The sequence below is a fragment of the Dermacentor albipictus genome, chromosome 7, assembly GCF_038994185.2.
Source record: "Dermacentor albipictus isolate Rhodes 1998 colony chromosome 7, USDA_Dalb.pri_finalv2, whole genome shotgun sequence".
Taxonomy (NCBI): domain Eukaryota; kingdom Metazoa; phylum Arthropoda; class Arachnida; order Ixodida; family Ixodidae; genus Dermacentor; species Dermacentor albipictus.
In genome coordinates this window covers 13,011,220-13,031,589 of record NC_091827.1, presented here as the reverse complement: position 1 = coordinate 13,031,589, position 20,370 = coordinate 13,011,220, and the positions used below count along the sequence as shown (strand labels likewise).

Sequence of the window (20,370 nt, the reverse complement as noted above, 5' to 3'; positions counted from 1 at the left end):
GCAAGCAAGGGGGTTATAAAGGGAGCTTAGTAGTAGAGCGGAAGTACCCAGCATGTGCCTCACCCCCCCCACTCCCCCCTCACAAAAGAAGAACATAATGAAAAACAAAACACAAGGTGGCTTTGTGTTCTGGTCACGCGCAATATCACTGGCGTACACTACGACTCAAGTACGAACGACGTCCGCTACTTCTAAAACGCTGTTGTCATAGTAACCTGCACCTGCCACGGCACTTCTGTCACTGCTGCGGTTCTCTCCTGCGTTTTAGAGAAGTAAGCCGGCGGGTCAATTAAATGCCACCAGTAACAAAATCTCACTTGAGCTCCATTTGGTTAAAAAAAAAAACGAATAATGTAGATACCACCACTTTAATTGCGGAAAAGCATTCAACCATGCAGATGTTTAATTAACAGCGTTCAGGTTATCCCGCAGCAGACGACCGACACCTGTAGCGGTGTTCTGCGCAGCTCTATATACGGTAAGACGGATATGACCTCTATAGCCAAATCGCACGCGGCGCACTGGGAGCCGTCCCGCAGTGCTGTTATCATGGTTATAACGGACACTGTCACATTACGCCATGTTATTGAATTCGTCATCTTGTCAATTCTGACAGGCCCACAGGCGTGCTACGACCTTTCTGATTGGCTTAAGACGGCCACATGGCGGAATTCGAGAATATGGATGAATTTGACAGAATTCAGAATAGCGCCTCCTGTTTTAGTTTTTGTCTTCAAGATACACTTATTTAATGAGCTCGTCGATCGAAGTGAGCCTCCTATAGGTGAGGACTAGCAGCGCTCGTAGCTCAAAATAAATTAATAAGAAAGACGTCAGAAAAATAAAAGTAAATAAGCATTAAAGATAAAATAGACGACTCAATCAATTACGCAATATATCAATTAATTAGATTAATTACACCGTGATTGTTATTTGAGGATCGATAGCGGTACACTTCTGCCCCGTCTATTTTCTCGCGCGCCCCCTTCCAACAACAGCGCACGTCGTCGTCTGCAGCATTCACCGACGCGTCGCAATATTCGCGCAGCGTGCGGAAGTAAACCCGTCGAAGCAATAACCGCGCTATATATATACATATATATATGCGTGCTCGTATATTATCCGTGGCGGAGTGGCCATATAATCTCGTCCTGTTTACCAACTCTGCGCGCTCCACACATGGGTGAGACGCCAGTGGTGTTTCGCAACGTGTGCGATCTTTCATGACCCCCGCCGGGCAGGCTGGGACGCTCTTCGATTGGGATCGATGACGTCAGCCGCGCGAGCAAGCAGACGACGGCGAGCTCTGCATTTATAAATAGCAGACGAAAGCGTGTAATGCGTCCGCGCAGCAGACGACACCTGCATATGCGCATCTACGCAAACAGGACGCATATTAGCGGTTCGTCGGTGTACGGATGCGTTTTTCTCCTACAGAGCAACCACATGTCTCTTTCTCTCTCTCTCTCTCTTATACTGCATCCGGTGGCAGGGCGAGTCGGAGGAAATTATGTAACAGCGAAGCCTGCGCCTGTGGTCGTTCATCTACATTCCGTCACAGTAAAAACGTGCATTGTTGTGGAAACTGGCGCCGATGTGAACGATAAATGGCGCCGATGTGAACTTCACTGGAGGCCGAATCTTTGTGCCGTCGCAAGGACAGTGTGTAATAAATAGGGACATTTTGGGTGGTTCGGTTAATTACGCTGGACAGTCTATAGCACTGAGAGGCAGGACACGCTATATATACTCGCAAATCAATTTTTGGGAAATAAGTAATTGCTTATATATATACATGCAGCTACATAGGTAGGATCAACTTTCGGCGCTCAGTGCTCGAGGAAATAAAGAATGCATTGAATTCTCCAGTTTGCCGTCCCGAAATCGCCCAGTGGGTTATGAGGAACGGTATATATATGCCTCCGCAATAATTTTGACCACCTGGGGCTCCTTACACAACGTACACTTATTTCGATCTATAATTACACGACCGTTCTTGCGGTTCACCCACGTCTAAGTGTTGATTTGTATGTGCTGCGATCAATGCATCGACGCAACAAGACACCGTCGAATGTGTCGTCTGATAGAGACAGACTTTGGTATGCGCTGGAAATGTGGGACATGCAGAGTCAAACAAAGCCCTTCGAACAGTTGCCAATTAGCCTGCGCCTGCACTCGTTGTGGCGACAGCGATGGCGTGTAGTCTGTGGTATTGGAAAGCCATGCACGTTGCTGCATCGAATTCGTGGAACGGGATGTTTATGTGACACGCGCACGCTGATATGAGCATAGCGCGAAGCAGGGGTGCACATCGATGCAGGAAGAGATTGGCGCAAGAAGGGGGAGCGCACATTGTATTTACGTGCGCATGCGGTAGTCGGCTCACTCAACCATATATGCACCCCCCAGCCCCTTTCCGAGCCCACACATCCACGCACTTTCAACACCTGGCAATGAAAGTAGCATCGCGTGTGGCAAGGTCATGAAAGAAGGAGCATGTGCGAGTGACGCTTAACATGGCGATCACTCCGCTTGTGCCACGGTTATAGCTTTTGGTGCCGTGAGGGTCGTGTCATCAGTGGTTGCAATGTAACTTCCTAGAGACTTTTGTTGCAACATTCGCGTCGATATTTCGACGCTAATTGACGTCATCGCGACCTCAACGACAGCACTATCGGCGTTTTACGCGTCCAATGCTTATTATTGTGACACATTCTTTCGTTTCAGCGTGCATTCTATATACCCATTATATATAAAAAAAGATAATCCTTCCTGACCGACGTGTAGATTACCTGCACCTCTTGAATCTCACAAATTGCTGTTATTGTATACGGACTGTTACATCTATGATTGCTATCATAATTACTGAAGTTCGCCGCCTCTAATTATGAGCTGCCGTAACAATGAAAGAAAATTATCGTTATCTCGACTGTATCGACTCTTCAGATGGGGTTTCTTCTGTCAAACGTCTGTTACTCGGGTATAACAATAGATTGCCTAATTAGTCGCCGTGGTTACTGCGGCCATGCTTGTGAGCGGTGGGACCAGACATTTAAGATACGCGGCCGGGCAGCAGCAGGCGGTTGCTGCTGCCAGTGTTGCTCGTGATACAGAGTGTGACGGCCAGGGCTATCATTTTTATCTAAAGAGTTTACAAGTTCGGTTATCATTTACAATTGCTCATGACAGGCCTCTGATATCTAGGCATGCGAACCACGCCCTCAACATTACCCCCCCCCCCCAAAAAAAAAAAATCTTAGCTGCTGTGTAGCGCCCTCCATCTACAGTTACTCTCTCTCTCTCTCTAAACAGTAGTCCACGCAGTGCCACGTGAGTCGCCACCGCGTCATGGCGGACTGACGTCATCACTACGTGTTTGAGCGATTGCGTTATCCAGCCAGGTGTGCTATAACAGCGGCGCAGATGCACTTGCCCACCAACGCACGTATTGGATCCCGCACTTTCCGGAGTTTGCACTATCGCATGATCTGGCCTTTATAGCATGCTGTGAATAAACGCAGACGGGTTATTTGACTTAATGCGAAGCATTCTTGGCGAGTTCAACGCAGTTTTCTGTAACGACTATTTGGTGACTATACCTGGCCGTTTACGTGGGCCGATCCCGCGGAGATGGTGCACCCTAAAACTGTGGGCTGATTCCGCAGATCGTGCGCTCTGAAAATTTTCCCCTGGGGAGACTGGTTATATGCCACTGGGTGCATACAGTGCCTATCTTAATTCAATAACCCTCTTTGACGCCAACGTGAGTCGCTCGGTAATATGGGCCGTTCCAGTTGGTACGTGCCACTTGGTGTGCCAGTGTCACTGGATAAATGCCCCAGGGGACACGTAATGGATACGCACCCAGTGATGCCAACGTGGCTAGTTCCCGTGTGTATGTGCTGCCATGTATGTGACGCTCTTCGATGAACCTCTTTAAAGCCTACTTGTGTCACTGGGTGTCACGCCAAGCACAAACAACACTTATCTAGCGCTCAACGGGGCGCCACAGCAATATATAAGGAAGACGAAGAACACAGGCGCAACATAGATTACTCTGATTATACTGTGTTCGTCTTCCTTGCTGTTTAGCCGTCCCGTGGCGCGTGGTATCGAGGTGGTCTTCACGTCAAACAATACCAACCAGCCCAACATTCAACTCTTTTAAAACAACACTATGCCCTATATTCCGCAACGTTCGCCGTGGAACAATTATACGGTTCGTACGAACCATTCTCTACCAAACCGTGAATACTTCGCATTACGTAGATTTCAGCTGGAGTAGAGTCTGCTGTCCTGTTTTTTTTTTCTTGTTTTTTTATGCGAAGCATATTACGAGAGCTCAACCCAGCTCCTCAGGCGCGGCGGTGTCGCCATGAAACCACGTGACACCGTGACGTCACGACAGAGGAGAAGTGGCTTTGGCTCAACTCTTGCAAGACGGGCTGGGTGGGAATCGAACCAGGGTCTCCGGAGTGTGGGACGGAGACGCTACCACTGAGCCACGAGTACGATGCTTCAAAGCGGTACAAAAGCGCCTCTAGTGAATGCGGTGTTGCCTTAGAAACGAGCTGTTTCTAAGGCGTGCGTCTCTTGCTCAGGCGCACATTTCGTTGCCGCGCCGAACGCTGCTTTGCTCGACGCTCACCGCGTCAAATGCGGGGCGCGTAGTCGCTGCCCTGTAGCCCATTGTCTTACACCCCTTGGCGGGTGGACGGGAACGCTGTCGCGTTCCACTCTTGAAGGCGAAGAAGTAATGCATGAGTTGTTTCTTCGTCTAGCCGAACCAAATATAGCCAAGCAACAGCAGTTCACCAGGCTAAACAGTGGTTCAACAACTAAAATAAAGGCTAGTATGCTTCGCATCCTGGGCTTAACCTTACCTAAGCCACAGCCATTTTTTTTTTTTTTGAATGGGGGGGGGGGGGATGTTCAGTATTCTAACTCGGGAAGTTAGGAAGTAGAAGGCCTGTTTCGGGGTGTGACTGCCTCAGGTGCGATGCTTTCAGATGGGTGCTCTGATGTCATCCGAAAAAGGAAAAAAGATCCACGAGGCGAAAAAGAAAGTACCTGTGCACTGCGAAAGTCAGACGCCGAGCGTTCCTTTTGAGTAACCCTGCGTGGAACTTGCTTTCGGCGGGAGCGCGTTTTGACGGACCTCCGCGGCGACTTCGATATATGTTGTCTAAATATAAAAAATTCAACCTTGCCTATTTCATTGATAGCGACTACACTAACAGTCACACTCCAATGGTAAATGTTCTCTTTGTGCTTGCAAATGGCGCCGTTTGTTACATGTGGTAGAGAAGTATATTAGCAGAATATGCTGATGTACCTTGAGCAACATGCACGGCTCTGAAAGATATCAAAAATGGCATACGCGGGAGAGTATGGCTTATGGAATGACATCAAAAGCAGAAGTGCGATTTTCTCTCCTGGGATAGGTCATGCATACGACAGAGGAAAGAGAAAAAAACAAAAGAAGTTTGGCCTGCTGCTATGGCCACAGTTTTGTTGACGCGCGAGGAGGCGACGGACATCCCGCTTGACGTCTGCGATGCGATTTTCTCGGTAGACGCAAGGGGAGACGAGCCCGATTTGCGTTTGCTGCTGCAGTCATATATGCTGCAGTCTGCTTGTGTTCCAACGGCTGTCATCTCCGGCCTCTTTCTTCTTGTTGTAATGGCAGTTTCTCATTGTGTGCGCGCTTCGTGCATTGATTGAATGCCGGCAGCGCATATACCGCGGCTCGTTTCCTAATATTACTCCCTCTTCCGTTACATATATACGCGGGAGCCGCCAGCACGCAATAGCGCGTGGCTATTGCGTTTCCGCGGGACAAGAACAAATAAACGTACTTTTGTGTCTCATCTTGTTAGCAAATTTTGTACAGCGGCAGATACAACACGCAACAGTATTGCAGACCTCAGTATCTCGTATACCTGCAGTATATAAGCAGCACATTCTATAGGCGCATATACATAAAGGTTCTTATGTGACGTTTATTATTATTATTATTATTATTATTATTATTATTATTTACACGTTACAATCCTACCTAAGCAAATCGCTTGCACGTTGCAACTGTTATCTGTGATTACTTTAGCAAACAAAAATATCAGTAAGCGAGCCCGGTTGGAAGACTGAAGAAAGCACATTTCGCGTATACCCCAAGACAGAGATTCGGGGGAAATGGATTTGTCCATTCTGGGGCTGTGGTCTGAAAAAAAAAAAATACGTAGTGAGGTAATGAGTTATGCTTAGACACAATGCGATTGCTAGAACGAATTTCGGTACTGTTTCCGCAAACCTGTGATTTCAATTGATGCACGCCAACCCTAAATATATATTTTGTTGTGGGACTCCTGCTAAACATATGTCACAACAATTCAACAATCCAATTTTTCATTTTAGCTGCTGCTATGTTGAAGTTACAGGTTTGGTAATGCTGCTTTCACAACAGCTGTGTGAGAATGCTGATCAGCTTCTTACGGCCAAATTATCTTGATCAATTAACTCCTCATTCACTTGGAGGTATACAAGGCACTGACGGATTAGTTTGTGGATGGTGGGTGAAGTTCTGTGACCGAGCCAGCAATTCTCTCTCTCTCTCTTTCTCTCTCTCCTTCTTTTTTTTTAACGAGCGCTCATTTTCTGGGGAAGCTGGCTCGTGTACGTCAAGTTCCGCAGAGTATGTTTGCAGTGTCGGAGCTTGATAAAATGGCATTAAAAAAAAAGAAAAACGCACCATTTTCTCGTACAGCCTAGAAAACGGGCGAATCGAAACAGTCTCTCGCGTAAAAATACTCGCTACAACGTGCGAAATTTCCGCGCCCATGCAAAGCAAGTAGAGACCGGCGCCGCTGCGTGCTGTGCACGTGACCCAACTCTGACGTCACTCGGGTGCTGACGGTAGAGGGCGCCACGATAAGTTCTCGTCCCAGAATAGAGGGGCGGATAGGCGCTACGTAGCCGTATTGTTTACTTACACGCGTCATCGCTTTCCTAAAGACGCGGGTTACCGCAGTTTACACAGACAGCAACTTCGGCTCACGCCACCGCGGTCTCTCGTAGCTGCGCACGCTATCATGCATGCAGTCGTGCCACTTTGCCATACATGCATACGTGATGAGGAAAGCGGTTCTTTTCTTTCTTTTTCCTACCAGCGCAGCGATTTGCGTGGTTACGACGTGACTCTGGCTGCACAGTCGGTGTGTTTGCGAACTGCAACAGGCGTTTCTCATCGCAATGGCCGCTGCTGCAACTGTCTGGGACGTGTCCTGGGACACGCGACGGACATTGAGGGTCGCCGAGTCGACGTTGCTGACACGCAGTCAGCGGTGCCGATATTCGCGTAGCGCCCTTCCTTGCAGCGACCGCTCGAAGGGAGTTGGGAAATCGCCCGATTATCCCAGAGGAGACGGTCGTTTCTCTGGCCGTTAACCCCTTGACGTCATTCGTACACATGACTGGGAGGGCAGCTTGCTGCTCCTCTATTCGAAATTGGATCTATCGGCCCCAGTGTAATCGACGTTTAGCGTGAGGGGTTACTTTGCAAATTTTGTTTTTCTAATACCGCGAGGACAGCGCGCGAGGATTTCCTGCTGAGTGAACGTCCAGCCTAATACAGGTCGAGGTGCGGGCGAGAAAGAAACGTGTCTGATGTCAATGGGCTGGGGCGCTGCCTGAGATACCTGGGAGGGAGTTGATACACTGGACACGTGACCCCCTCGCCCCTCACCGAAATTTTTTGTGTATTGCGATGCCTCGCATAAAACGACCAGACATAACAACCGCCTCCCCCCAACCCGCCACTCCTCTCCTTCCCCGCCCCTACCCCACCCTCGAAAAAATGTTATGTCTACGCCCAATGGGTAAACCGAAACATTCAGTAAACATTCAGCATACGCGATGACACAATCGTCAAGAGGCGGTCAATCAATGCGTAATTAAAATACCAAAGGTCAAGCGACAATTAACTGACGCTTCCGCTTCCCCCCAACATTTTTTTTTCTTTTTTAGTGGATGGTTCAACAGGATGCAACAGGACTATGGTTCAACCTATCCTGAATGCTTTTGCGCTTGCATCGATGCAGTTTGTGGAGTACTGTTGGATATGGCTCTCCTGCATGCGCGACTTGAGGGAAGGGAGGAGGATAATTCCATTTTTCTTTCATTCATTCATTTTGATTCAGTTTTGATTTGGCATCATGTCACGCAGTACCAGGGGCACAGATAAACTCCCGGCTCGTCGGTGACCTGTGTCCTATACATTACATGGCCATCAACATTCTTTATTCACTCTTTCATAACTCACTATTTATTGAAGCTACTCGAGAACTGATGGAAAGCTTTGTAGACTGCCATTGCATTACAATTTATTAATTAGCGTTGCAGTATCGTTCCCGTGCTCACCGTACAACAATCGAGAATAAATGCAGAGCCAGCTCGATGCGAAACGCTCGGAAAGATACATGCTAATTTCGTATCCAATCTGTACATATATACACACGTCGAGGCACACAACACGGCACTCCATGCGCGCGCTCACACGACTCTTTTCCACGGGCGCTCCGTCGGCTACGCGGAACGACGCGTAGCCCAGATCCGCGGCGTGTGTGTTACTGTATACTACAACCCTCGGCGACGCTGTGACGGTTCGTGGAACTCGGTGTTCGAGTGCACGACGGGTGCGACCACGCGTCGACGATCCGTCACGCATGGAAGAGCGGCGCCCGTGCAGACACATACATACGCATCGCGCTGCTGCGGCGAGCATTCATTCCCGAGTGCCTCGCGTTTTATTCTTCGACGAACGAAGCGTCACATAAGTAGTTGTCACGATGCTCGGCTAACCGACGGATCGATATCGCACAGGGTGCAATGTCATCGTTAATTACGGCAAGAATGGAGAGATCAAGTGAATTATATTGAGACGTATGGGTGTCATACATCAACACACAGCGGGAAGGATCGATGTTCGCTAAGGGTTATGCTTATATAATGAAAGCGCAAAAGACTGGCTTAATTAACACAATGGAAGTACGCGAGATGCGAGAGTATTCATACGAAACAAGCCTTGTCAGTACACCAAGATAATTCCACCCTAACACCTCTATGCGTTATGAAAGTGCTTTTGGTCAGTGGGTTTAGCCAAAACGCACCAGAGAATATTTGCCGGTAAGATAGAAGAATAAAACCCAGCAAAGTCGTGAAAGCTGTTATAATTAAGCATAAAACAACGTTTTACAGCGAAGCTGTTAGCCTCTAGTTAGTCGAGATTTTTCCTGCCCTGGCCACTCCCAAACACGGCAGCTGGAAAATGGTATTGTGTTTGAGTTTTCGCGTAACAGATATGTATGTTTTCTCGTATATTCAAATTACAGTCCGATGCTACCATGTCTGCAGGTTGTGTGTAAGTCGTACTTTGCGAATTTTCTGAAGTATTTTAATTTGAGAAATGCAATTACTTCAATAACGCACTTGCGCTAGGCGGAGGGCCTGCAAGAATGAGGATGCATGCTGTAATGCTGCTCTAACGGTTGTTTCTTTATTCCATACGGTCCCGCTAGCGGCTGTAGCCACTCAGGCAGACCTCAAACGGCAGCTGGCCTTTGTCCTTCACTTTCCGCGTAACAGATTTGTGTTTTCTCGTATGTTCGGATAACAGTCCGAAGCTATCATGTCTGCAGCTTGCGTGTAAGTCGTACTTTACGCATTTTCTGACGCAATTTAACTTTTAGACATCAATTAGTAAAACAAGGCGCTTGACGGACGGCCTGGAAGAATGAGTATGTACGCTACACTTCCGCACACGTCCGTACGCACGCGACGTACTTCGCTTGTGGTGGTGGTACTCGTGTAACGTCGTTTAACGTCAGTTGGGGTGGTTGTACTTGTCTAATGTCCTCACCAGCTTCTCTGTACATCCACTTCCACAGAGTAGAATGGAGGTAGACTTGTACAGTTTTAGAGCGCAGCTCTTAATGGCCCTTTCTTGCGGCGAGTGTTGGCGGCGGCATAACCGAGGGAACGAGCGCAACAGCGAAAGATAAAAGAGCGAACGCAGAACGGCAGATGAAAGACGCTAGCCGCGAACGGCGGACACCAATGGGAGCGGACCGTTTCCGTGACGTACGCGCGGGAGACTGGCTTCATGCGGTGCAGCACGACCGCTCGATGCGTTCTCGTGTCTAGCATCAGCCGGACCGCTAGTTTCGTACTATCGTCTGCTCGCGTTAGCTCTCCCTTGTTTGGTTTGCTTGGTTTGGTCTCGTTAGCGCTTGTTTCGACTGTCATGATTGGCAATTGTTTTGTAATATGAATTTATGCGCGACGCGAATTGTGTAGCACTTTCTGGAAGCCAAGTGGCACCAGCGATTACACTGGAACCTTTGACGAGCCATGTATAAAAGCCGACGCGCTTGACCCGCAGATCAGATTTTCAACGGTTGCCGACTCTGTTACATGTCTCTCTCAAATTTGTTGCCTCAATATATCGCGAAATAAAAACACGTATAGAGCGGCGCTCACATTTCGCATTAGGGAGTATCGTAATCGTCGGTAAATTCTTTTCTCCCCCTCCCCCTTTTTTATTTGTTCCTGTTATTTCTACTGCTGTTGTTCAGCTACGTACCTGCAATGGCTTATGTTGTCTTCTCGGCAAGACAGCGGCCAACACATACCTATTGGCCTAAGCTGGTACAGCCAGCTTGGGTCACTGGGATGAGAGAGAGATAAGAGGAAGGCAGGGATGTTAGCCAGTCACAAGTCCAGTTGGCTACTATACGCTGGGAAGAACGACGCATAGGGACCCTATTCCGCATATTGTTCGATTCCGCCATATTGTTCAAGTCTGCAATGGCGGCATTTTGAACCAATCAGAGAGGCCACAGCAGAGAGAGAGGTCAGATCATTTGCGGTTGGGCCTCCTCCCCCGCTCGAGAAATAGTTGGTACGCCACTGGCCAGAGACCAGGCCAGAGACTGAACGTTGCAAGTTTTAATAACTTTTAGTGAGTAGCAGCGACCCTAATACAAAGAAATACTTCGAAATCTGTGACGTTACACTGACTTACCGGCGCGAAAAGTAAAAAACAAAGAATGCCTGGCTTTTATTTGTGCATCTGGTAATCGACCTATTACCGCGAAATTAGCGAAAATAAAGTTTTGAAGTAATACCCTGACAGCCTAGAAGATTTAGTGTCCGCCTTCAACGAAATTACGATTGAATATTGAAATCGAATAGCTTTGTTATTGTCGCAGCCTTACAAAATTGATACAGCCGTTTCTCACCGATCCGCCTTACAACACCTGCAGCGTATCGTTCCTGCGTAGACCCGATCAGGATCAGAAAAATAGATCAGGAAAATGTCGAATGCTAGGACGTCTGGTCGAACTACATGAATTTCTGACGTAGCGGCAGGAATTTGAGTTGTGCTGCTTTGACGACCTTGGACTGCCATATGCGCAGTTGTTAGATTTTTATCCTCACAAAAACCTTCGCCTATGTCATCGCGCTGTGAACTGTTGTGCATTCCTACAGATTCTGTGAAACCAAACACGCGCGAATGATCAGACGACACAAAGTAGAGGCTGTGCGCTGACCTAACCATGCAGCTAGCCCGAGCCATCACTTCCTTGGCTGCTTTACTTTTGTGGCATGTACGAACTACGGGGCGGAGGCTTCATTTAGTATGTTAGCTGCCCATTGCGCTGCAATATTTTTATTTTTTTGTTTTTCTATTCCCAGTGAGCTTAACAACGAGCATACAGGGTGCACCGTGGTTCGTTTGGTGAAGCACTGCCAAGGTTTCTGCATTTGCCTTTCTTTCGCAGATCTGAGGACAATTTTCGAGCAATCACCCTCATCTCATTAAATCAGGAGCATGGCCGGCATGTCTTCTCACAGAAATTTACATCTAAGTGAGCAAGATATGTCATTTACCGCTGACAGCGTCGACTGGAATGGCGAACAAATGCTCTTTGCCTGAGAAAGAAGCGTTTTTCCGATTCCCAAAGCGCGATAGTGGAAAAGCACGCCACATAAAAAGCACTCCGGAAGCCATCTGCTTGCGCGAAGCGTCGCCAGAAAGAAGCAGGAACAACAAACAACAAGACGAGAAAAAATAAAAATAAACAAAGGGCGTGTTGCGAGTGCTCGCCACGCCACGCGCCGCGGCGCGACGGTCGCCCCGAACTGCAACGCATGCGCCGTCGGGGGCTGTCGGGGCGCGTTTGATGTCATCAGCGGGTGAAAATGGCGGAGGGAGACCTGAACGTAGACAGCATAATTTCCAGGCTCTTAGAAGGTGAGAAAATCTTTCATTTGCGCTCGTTTAATTACTTGGGGTAGTGAACGTTTGTTCCGAGTTACCGGCGAGCGCTATCGAGCCGTGTTTCTCGCGAAACTCGGCTCTGTTTTGGACGCCGGTAGGCACAGGTTTTGCCGTGCATACTGTCATTGTCACTCGCAGCGGCGGGGTTGAGCGGCCGCTTGGTTGGTTTTTTTTTCTCGCGTTTTAACCCGCGCGACGCGTCTCGCGATACGCAGTGCGAAAAATTCGGGCTCTCTTTACATGTCGACAGTTGACGTAAGCGCGGTCACACCCGCCAAAACGCTCGTGGGCCTGTTAAAAGTCGAGCACCCTACTTAGCGCTTGTTGGGAAGGGGGGAAACGGTACGAAAGAAATGGCCGATGCCCGGGGCTTGTGCGCGGGATGTGCGGTCTCTGCCGCGATAAGCTGGGGCGTTGTTTCGCGTGATTTATGCCTCCCTGATTGCGTCCGCGAAGAGGTTTGATGTGCGCTATGCGTTGCGAGCGGAAATACGGTTATTGCGCACCCAAACTCGAACCGCGACTTCGGTCGGATGCATCAGCCGCAGGGGCTTGCCGCTTGCCATCCGTGAACCTGCGCCTATTTCCGCAGCGCTCGCCGCACCTTGCTCTGCAGCCGAGAAGGCGCAAAAGCACCACGGGCCGGGCTGCGTCGCTTTTATGTGACGCGTCGCGGGGTCGAGTCCTTTCGGTGCGCGGCAACTCGCTGCGGGAGTTGTTTTCTCGGTGCGACCTTTCGGCGTCCGCTTTTAAGCGCCCAGCATTTGGCCAGGTCGGTGTCGTGGGTAGGCTTAGCTGAGATGCGTCGCCTTGAGAACACGGCGTGCTTCTCTGGAACGTGCGTCTAAACCGCATCAGCGAATGGGTTCCACCTCGCGCCGCCAAGTTGGCAAATAAAGAAACGGGTAGATAGTGCGAGATAAACAGTCCCCAGTTTCTTTTTCTCTACCGCCGTGCGAGCTTTGCGTGCGGCGATGTATGGGCGAGGTGGCCGCGGAGTTTCGCTCGGAGACGGTACCTCTCCTCGTGTATTTTAACCTTGAATCGCGTGGGCATTTCGTCACCGGCGTGACGGCGGCAAGGCACGATCTCGTGTCCGGCGGTTTCAGCTGGCTGCTGTGAAGGTGCCCCACCTCGGCATATACTACACACGGCTCGCTTTTATGATACCGCCGGCGTGCCTTTAGGATAGGTGGAGGCCGCGAGGGGAAGTGGAGAGGCGGTCATGATCTCTGCCGTTTATTCTCGTTTTTGTTCTTGCGCAAAAGCGACCGTCGGGTTTCGTGTGTCACAAGGGATTACCCCTCCTGCTCCTTCCTCCCCCCTTTTATATACATGGGGCCACGCTTCCTCTGCGACTAACCATTTCCGTCTCTGGAGTTGCGAAACGCGGAAATCGACCGAGGAGCACCGCCTCTTGCCTTTTTAGTTTGAGACTGACCGTAGGTGCGCTAAGGATCCGCAGGGGTCTGCGTGGCTCAGTTATCGTAAATCGTCTGGTACAGAGACTCGCCTTTCTTTTTTCGCCCTTTCTGGGTATCTCGGCTTTGAGTATCAAGTAATCAAACAAAAGCTTTGAGATTAGCGCTGCGTCACGAACGCGCTGTGTAAGCATCGAATGACCGACTCGGCAGATGCAACAGTGATCAAGCGCACGGGAAATCCTGCTCATTGCTGTGGGAGTTCGCTAATCACAACATATCGCTGCGCTGTGAATCCGCGGATGAATATCGCCACTCCAGTGCAAATGCCTGACCACGTTGCAAACAGCCCTTTCGGGGTAATGTTTTGAGCTTCGACAGTGTTGCCGAAGTGTACTTAGTCCCGTGAAGCTATCGGTAGCACAGAAACACACAAGAAAACAAAAAAAAACGAATGTATGCTGCGCAAAAAGAAATACACGGACAACAACAAAATGTGGTCTGGTAGGCTGTCGGTCGGGGATAGGGAGGGCTCGGACAGGTTGAGCCGCGATTGTCGCCTGCACGGGGCCATTTGATGAATCGTCCCTTGCGTTGCACAGCTATTGTTTCTAATTGGCGAGGCAGAACGCGTGCTGCGCCGTCTGTTCTCGCCCGCCTGTACTAGGGCCCGTTTTTGAAGCTCTGCGCCCTCCTCCCCGCCTCCTGAACACACTCTTGCTTCACATCTCGTCCCGTGATGCTGCTTTAGGCAAGGAGTGTTGCGTTTTGGTTACGTGTCACCTTTGTATCTTCCTCCTCCGTCTAGAGACACGGTGTAAGAAAAAAAAAAAAAAGACCGGCCGTGTGCCCGCAAGTGATTTGCCGCTGTCGTACACGGCACACGTGAGCGTGCTTTGTTCCAGGAGCTATTTGTTCCGCCTAATTGGGGTGCAGGGGGTTGCGGCGGGGCCTAGCGCCGTCGCGTTGCCTTCTGGAGCACTGCCGAAGAGACGCTGGTTCCATGTTTGCTTCCTTCTTCACACCCCGTCTTGTTTCTGGTTGTTTTTATTAGATGCGAGCTGCTTTTTTTTTCTTCATTTTAGGTGCCCGCGCTGCATGAAAACCGGAAAGGGTTCACTTTTTTGAACCCTCCTTTTTTATTCTTACAAAGCTCTTTGTTTATTTTTCCCTGTACAGTAGCTCAAACAGCGGGGAATCATGCAATAACATGGAGTTTTGAGGCTTAGCATTGGCGTTTTGCGTGTTCATAGATTGAAGGGGACATGTTTTGGTAAATTTTGAACAATGCCAGGGCTGTGGAGATTTCTAGTGTTGCAGAAAAGCGGGCATTGGATTGGAGCTTTACGTTCAGAAAAGCTGAAGGATATGGTGTCGCGGTTTGCTTTTTCTGTTTACCTCGTTATCTGTTGCTTCATAAATGCAAACGTATGTCTGTCCCATGTAATGTTGTGCATATTTCTGCAGCATGAAACAGCTGCACGCCATTTCAAATCGGAAAGCATCATGGCGGGTTGAGAGTTATACTGGTGTCACATTACCACTTTTGATCACGATCAAGCCCAATGTGGATCAAAATTCACGACTGTGATTGGCTCCCTTATGCAGCTTACTGCGCAAAGGAGCTAATCACGACTGAGAAAGTCGATTTGGATCAGGCTTGATCCTCATAAAAAATGCGCCGTTTGACACTCGTATTATGCTCGGTTCACTGCAATTACGTGCAGCACAGTTATGGCTCCTGTTAATTGGTCAAGGACGAGAACCAGTGGCGTAGCTAGAAATTCAGAGGTGGGGCTTGGGAAGGCCGCATTCTAACAAATTTAGGGGGGCGGGGGGTGCAGGTGCCCTGTGTGCCACCCCCATTGCAACACCACTGATGAGAACCAAAAGTAGTTATGCCTATTGTTCGTTGCTAATCACCCTGTGCGCTCAGATGCTGGTCGAACAGAAGGATTATAGATGGATTGGTGGCTAGTTGTCTTCCATCTCATGAGACATGCAACTGGTTTTCGTTCGTGATTGGCCGACAGGATCGGTAGCTTCCACTGTACTGAAAGGAATTGTCCAGACGGGAGCATGAACTTATAGCTGCGGTGGATGCAGTGATTGCATCTTGCCTGGATTACATGGCAGACCTAAATTGTGTATACATCCGTAGGGTGTTTTCGGACCCTGTGAGTGACCTTTTAAATCTGTATTTACAGTTAAATGACAGTTCCAGCTCTTCCTACTGACTGAAGATATTCATTCTGACCCTAGCTTTCTTGCATTGTTGTTGCCATTCTCAAACATGTTTCTTTTGTTCGCGCATTGACGAGCCAGTTTTATTGATCTTGCATTCATAAATTTGATGAACATTCAGAATGCTAGACAAATGAAGCCCATGTACCTAGCCAGGCACGTACCCAGGGGGGGGGGGCCGGGGGGGCCCGGGCCCCCCCGCCGAAATCAAGTGGCATACCCCCCCCCCCACTCCCCACCCACGCCACCACTCCTCACACATTCCTAAAGCGCCGCCAGAACAATGTTGAGACTTCGCAGCTGTTCATCGGTCAGCATTATGCTGCCTTTTTCACTCCTTTTAGATGGCGGTAGTTATCGGCATCTCTTGTAATCTGACGGACAGTTGTCTCGTAGATTCCCCACCTGCGCGATTAACTCGAGATGCGTTCAGTTGTCACCATCTATTCAACCGTCACGTGCATAGCTGTTGCTTTTGTTAGTTCAACCTTCTTTGTTTAGGCTGATCCTGGGACCAGGAGAGGGATGCGGCTGTTGCTCAGCTGGTCTGTACTCTCATGGAACGAGTTGCGGCCGGAGAAAACGCCAATTGCGTTTAACTTATCCCTTTGCTTCATTGTTTCCTTGAGTTACGGCTCGCCGCGACGCTGGCAGATGCCCGGAACCATGTACACGTGATATGGGTTATATAAGGTGGGAAATAAAATAATGTGAAAAAGCGTCCATCATGAAACTTTGCAAAACCCTTAAACCCATAAGTAAAATGACTGTCGCCTGTTACCTCGTCTGTCTTTCCCTAACTGTATAGCACTTTTCGTGCAAAATTGGCAACTGGAAACAAAAATTGCAAGGAGTCGAGAAATTAAGCGATCTACTAAGGGAGAGAGCCAAGGCAACAACCAAACTGCAAGCAAAAGTGAATAATTAAAAATGTTAACCGTTGTTTATGAGAATATTTATGGATCAACATCTTTTTATTCAAAAAGGAAGTAGAGAAAACGCCGCCGGAAGTGGAGAACAATTACTTGTTTTGAGTGACGCTTCTACAGTTATCGGTCGAACCGCCTCACGTAGCCACTTCTCTGCTGTGCTTATGTGCGTGTTTTTCTAACCTTTCTCGGTGAGCGCAGTACGTCTAGAATCGCAGAGTCCTGCGCTCTACGCGGTTGTATGGGACTGGCGGCCGCACAGCGTTACGCAATTCGCGGAACTGTCAAAACTGATCAACAAGGCGAAAATAACTGATATTCGAAACTATAACATGAAAAAAACTGAAGAAGCCGTAAAAAATGAACGGAGCCTGAAATCAATAAAAAAGAAACCTGGCATAGGACAAACCATGATGTATGCACTAAAAGATATGAAGGATAATATCATCAGCAATCTCGAAGATATAGTAAAAGTAGCGGAAAAATTCTAAGCTGACCTGTATACAGTACCCAGAGGAGTCCCGATAGTTCACTTAGAAACAGTAATGAACAGGATACAGAAACTCTCCTATAACTAGCGATGAGGTCAGAAAGGCCCTGCAAGACATGAAACGATGAAGAGCGGGAGGATAAAGTGGAATAACAGTCGATTTAATCAAAGGTGGAGGAGACATAATGCTTAGAAAACTGCCGGCTCTTTATACGAAGTGTCTATCGACTGCAAGGGTCCCAGAAAACTGGAAGAATGCAGACATTATACTAATCCACAAACAAAGGAGACGTTAGAGAATTGAACAATTATGGGACCATTAGCTTGCTCCCAGTATTATATAAAATATTTACCAAAATAATCTCCCATAGAATAAGGTTAACACTGGATTTTGTCAACCAAGGGAACAGGCTGGCTTCAGGAAGAGATACTTTACAATGGATCACATCCATGTCATCAATCAGGTTATCGCGAAATCTGCAGAGTACTATAAGCCTCTCTATGTGGCTTATATAGATTACGAAAAGGCATTTGATTCAGTAGAGATACCAGCAATCGTAGAGGCACTACGTAATCAAGGAGTGCAGAATGCTTACGTAAAAAGCTTGGAAAATATTGCTACATGTGTGAGGTATTTGTTTGTTTGAACGAGGCGCGTAAGTGCCATCACTCCAGAAAAGAGGAGGAAGAACGAACTGGGCTCGCGCTGTGAATCTAACCGGTCAGCGCTGCAACCGTTGTTGTAAATATATTCTGTAAATAGTTTCTCGTCTTACTGACTCGTCTTTCGCGTTAGAATATCTACAGAGGTTATACACCTACCTTAATTCTGCACAAGAAAAGCAGGGAGATACCTATAGAGAAAGGGGTCAGACAGGGAGACACAATTTCTCCAAAGCTATTTTTTGCGTGCTTAGAAGAATTCAAGCTATTAAAGTGGGAAGGCTTAGGAGTAATGATCTACGGCAAATATCTCAGCAACCTTCAGTTTGCCGATGACATTGTTCTATTCAACAACAATGCAGACGAGTTACAACAAATTATTGGAGACCTTAACAGAGAGAGTGTAAGAGTGGGGATGAATATTATTATGCAGAAGATGAAGACAATGATAAATAGCCGGGCAAAGGAACAAGAGATCAGGATGGCCAGTCGGCCACCAGAGACTATGAAGGAGTACGTTTACCTAGGTCAATTCATCAGAGGGAACCCTGATCATGAGAAGGAAATTCACAGAAGAATAAAAATAGGTTGGATCGCATACGGCAGACATTGCCAGCTCCTGACTGGAAGCTTACCATTATTATTGAAAAATAAGCTGTGCGATCAGTGCATTTTGCCAGTGCAATATGTCCAGTGCCAATGCATTTGCCAGTGCATTTCCCAGTGCATTTTGCCAGTGCATATGGGGCAGAGACTTGAGATGAAGTTAAGGACGACGCAAAGAGCGATCGAACGAAGATTGCTAGGCGTGACGTTAAGAGAGAAAGAGAGCGGTTTGGATCAGAGAGCGAACGGGTAAAGACGATATTCTAATTGACATCAAGAGGAAAAAATGTAGCTGGGCAGGTCATGTAATGCGCCGGTTAGATAACCGTTGGACCATTAGGGTTACAGAATGGGTACCAAGAGAAGGGAAACGCAATCGAGGACGACAAAACACTAGGTGGAGCGATGAAATTAGGAAATTCGCGGGCGCTAGTTGGAATCGGTCGGCGCAGGACAGGGGTAAATGGAGATCGCAGGGAGAGGTCTTCGTCCTGCAGTGGACATAAAACATGATGATGATGATGATGGAGGTGGTGGGCCCCCCCCCGAAAAAAAATCCTGGGTACGTGCCTGTACCTAGCGCTTGCTTAACATTTTTGTCAAATGCAGTACATACTGGCCTTCATTGTGACATACTTCTGTAGTGTGAAAAAAAAAAAAGGCAATTCTAAGAACACATCACATTTAAATATTGTGTGGCTCGAGTGTTGCATGTAATTGCAAGAGGCTGTGATTATTGTGTAAATATTCATCGGTAGTCCTACATTGTGCTATCTGCTCTTACCAGCCTACCTCTATTGATATCATATTTATGCCTATTCTTTCCAGATCTGCCTCTATTAGTAACTTTTTATTAAATGAGTTGCATTTCTTCTCTAGTCTTTTTCTTGCATAGACATTGTAGTGCTCGTATCTGATTATATTGTGCTTAGGTAGGTAAGTCGAGGCACATGGTTTCTGTAACGGAGATAACTGGCAGTATTCATTTCCTGTCCTTTATGCCATTCTCTTATGAAAAATATAGTAGTGGCAGCTTTGTATTGCTTTTATGACTATATGATTTGATAATGCTAAAGGTACTCAAAATGTCTTTGGGTGGACATGCAAGGCTAAAAGCTTCATGTCTTGGAAAGTGCTGTGCGTCTTTTTTTTTCTTTTTTTTCTTTTTTTATTAGTCAGCGTAGTTCGTTGGAAAGGCCTTTGAAAGAAAAGGACTTGCTGTAGTATCACCATTTTGCATTATCAAGGTGTCAAAGACTGGCTTGTTTACATACCTGCCGTAGTGGCTATGGCATCATGCTTCGAAGCTGAGGATGTGGGATTGAATCCTGGCTGCATTTCGATGAGGGTGGAACACAAAAACGCTCACGTATTGTGCATTGTCTGCACGTTAAAGAACCCCAAGTGGTCAACATTAACCTCGAGTCCCTCGCTGCAGCGTGCCTCATAATCAAATCTTGGTTATGGCACATAAAACCTCAATTTAATTTTGTTTACATCTTGCACATGTTCAAACATTGGCGAGCAAAGTGCAGGGTTGTTTAGTCATTCCTGGAGTGCAGTAGAAACCAATAAAATTGACAGGTTATGAAATCTGATTGAATAGAAGACATAGGCCTTGATTAGTGGTTATTTACTGCAGAAACCTGTTTCACATTTTGCGGGCATTAATTGCTTCAT

General features: G+C 47.8%; 1 protein-coding gene across 1 annotated transcript in view; it reads left to right on the top strand.

Moving 5' to 3' along the window:
• The first annotated feature begins 12,151 nt into the window (after positions 1-12,151).
• LOC139047692 (serine/threonine-protein phosphatase PP1-beta catalytic subunit) overlaps positions 12,152-20,370 on the top strand; it is a 36,702-nt gene continuing 28,483 nt past the window's right edge. The window contains exon 1 of the mRNA XM_070521622.1: positions 12,152-12,310. Within this exon, the coding sequence (XP_070377723.1) occupies positions 12,259-12,310 (52 nt within the window). The 5' untranslated portion in view covers positions 12,152-12,258. The remainder of the gene's footprint in view (positions 12,311-20,370) is intronic.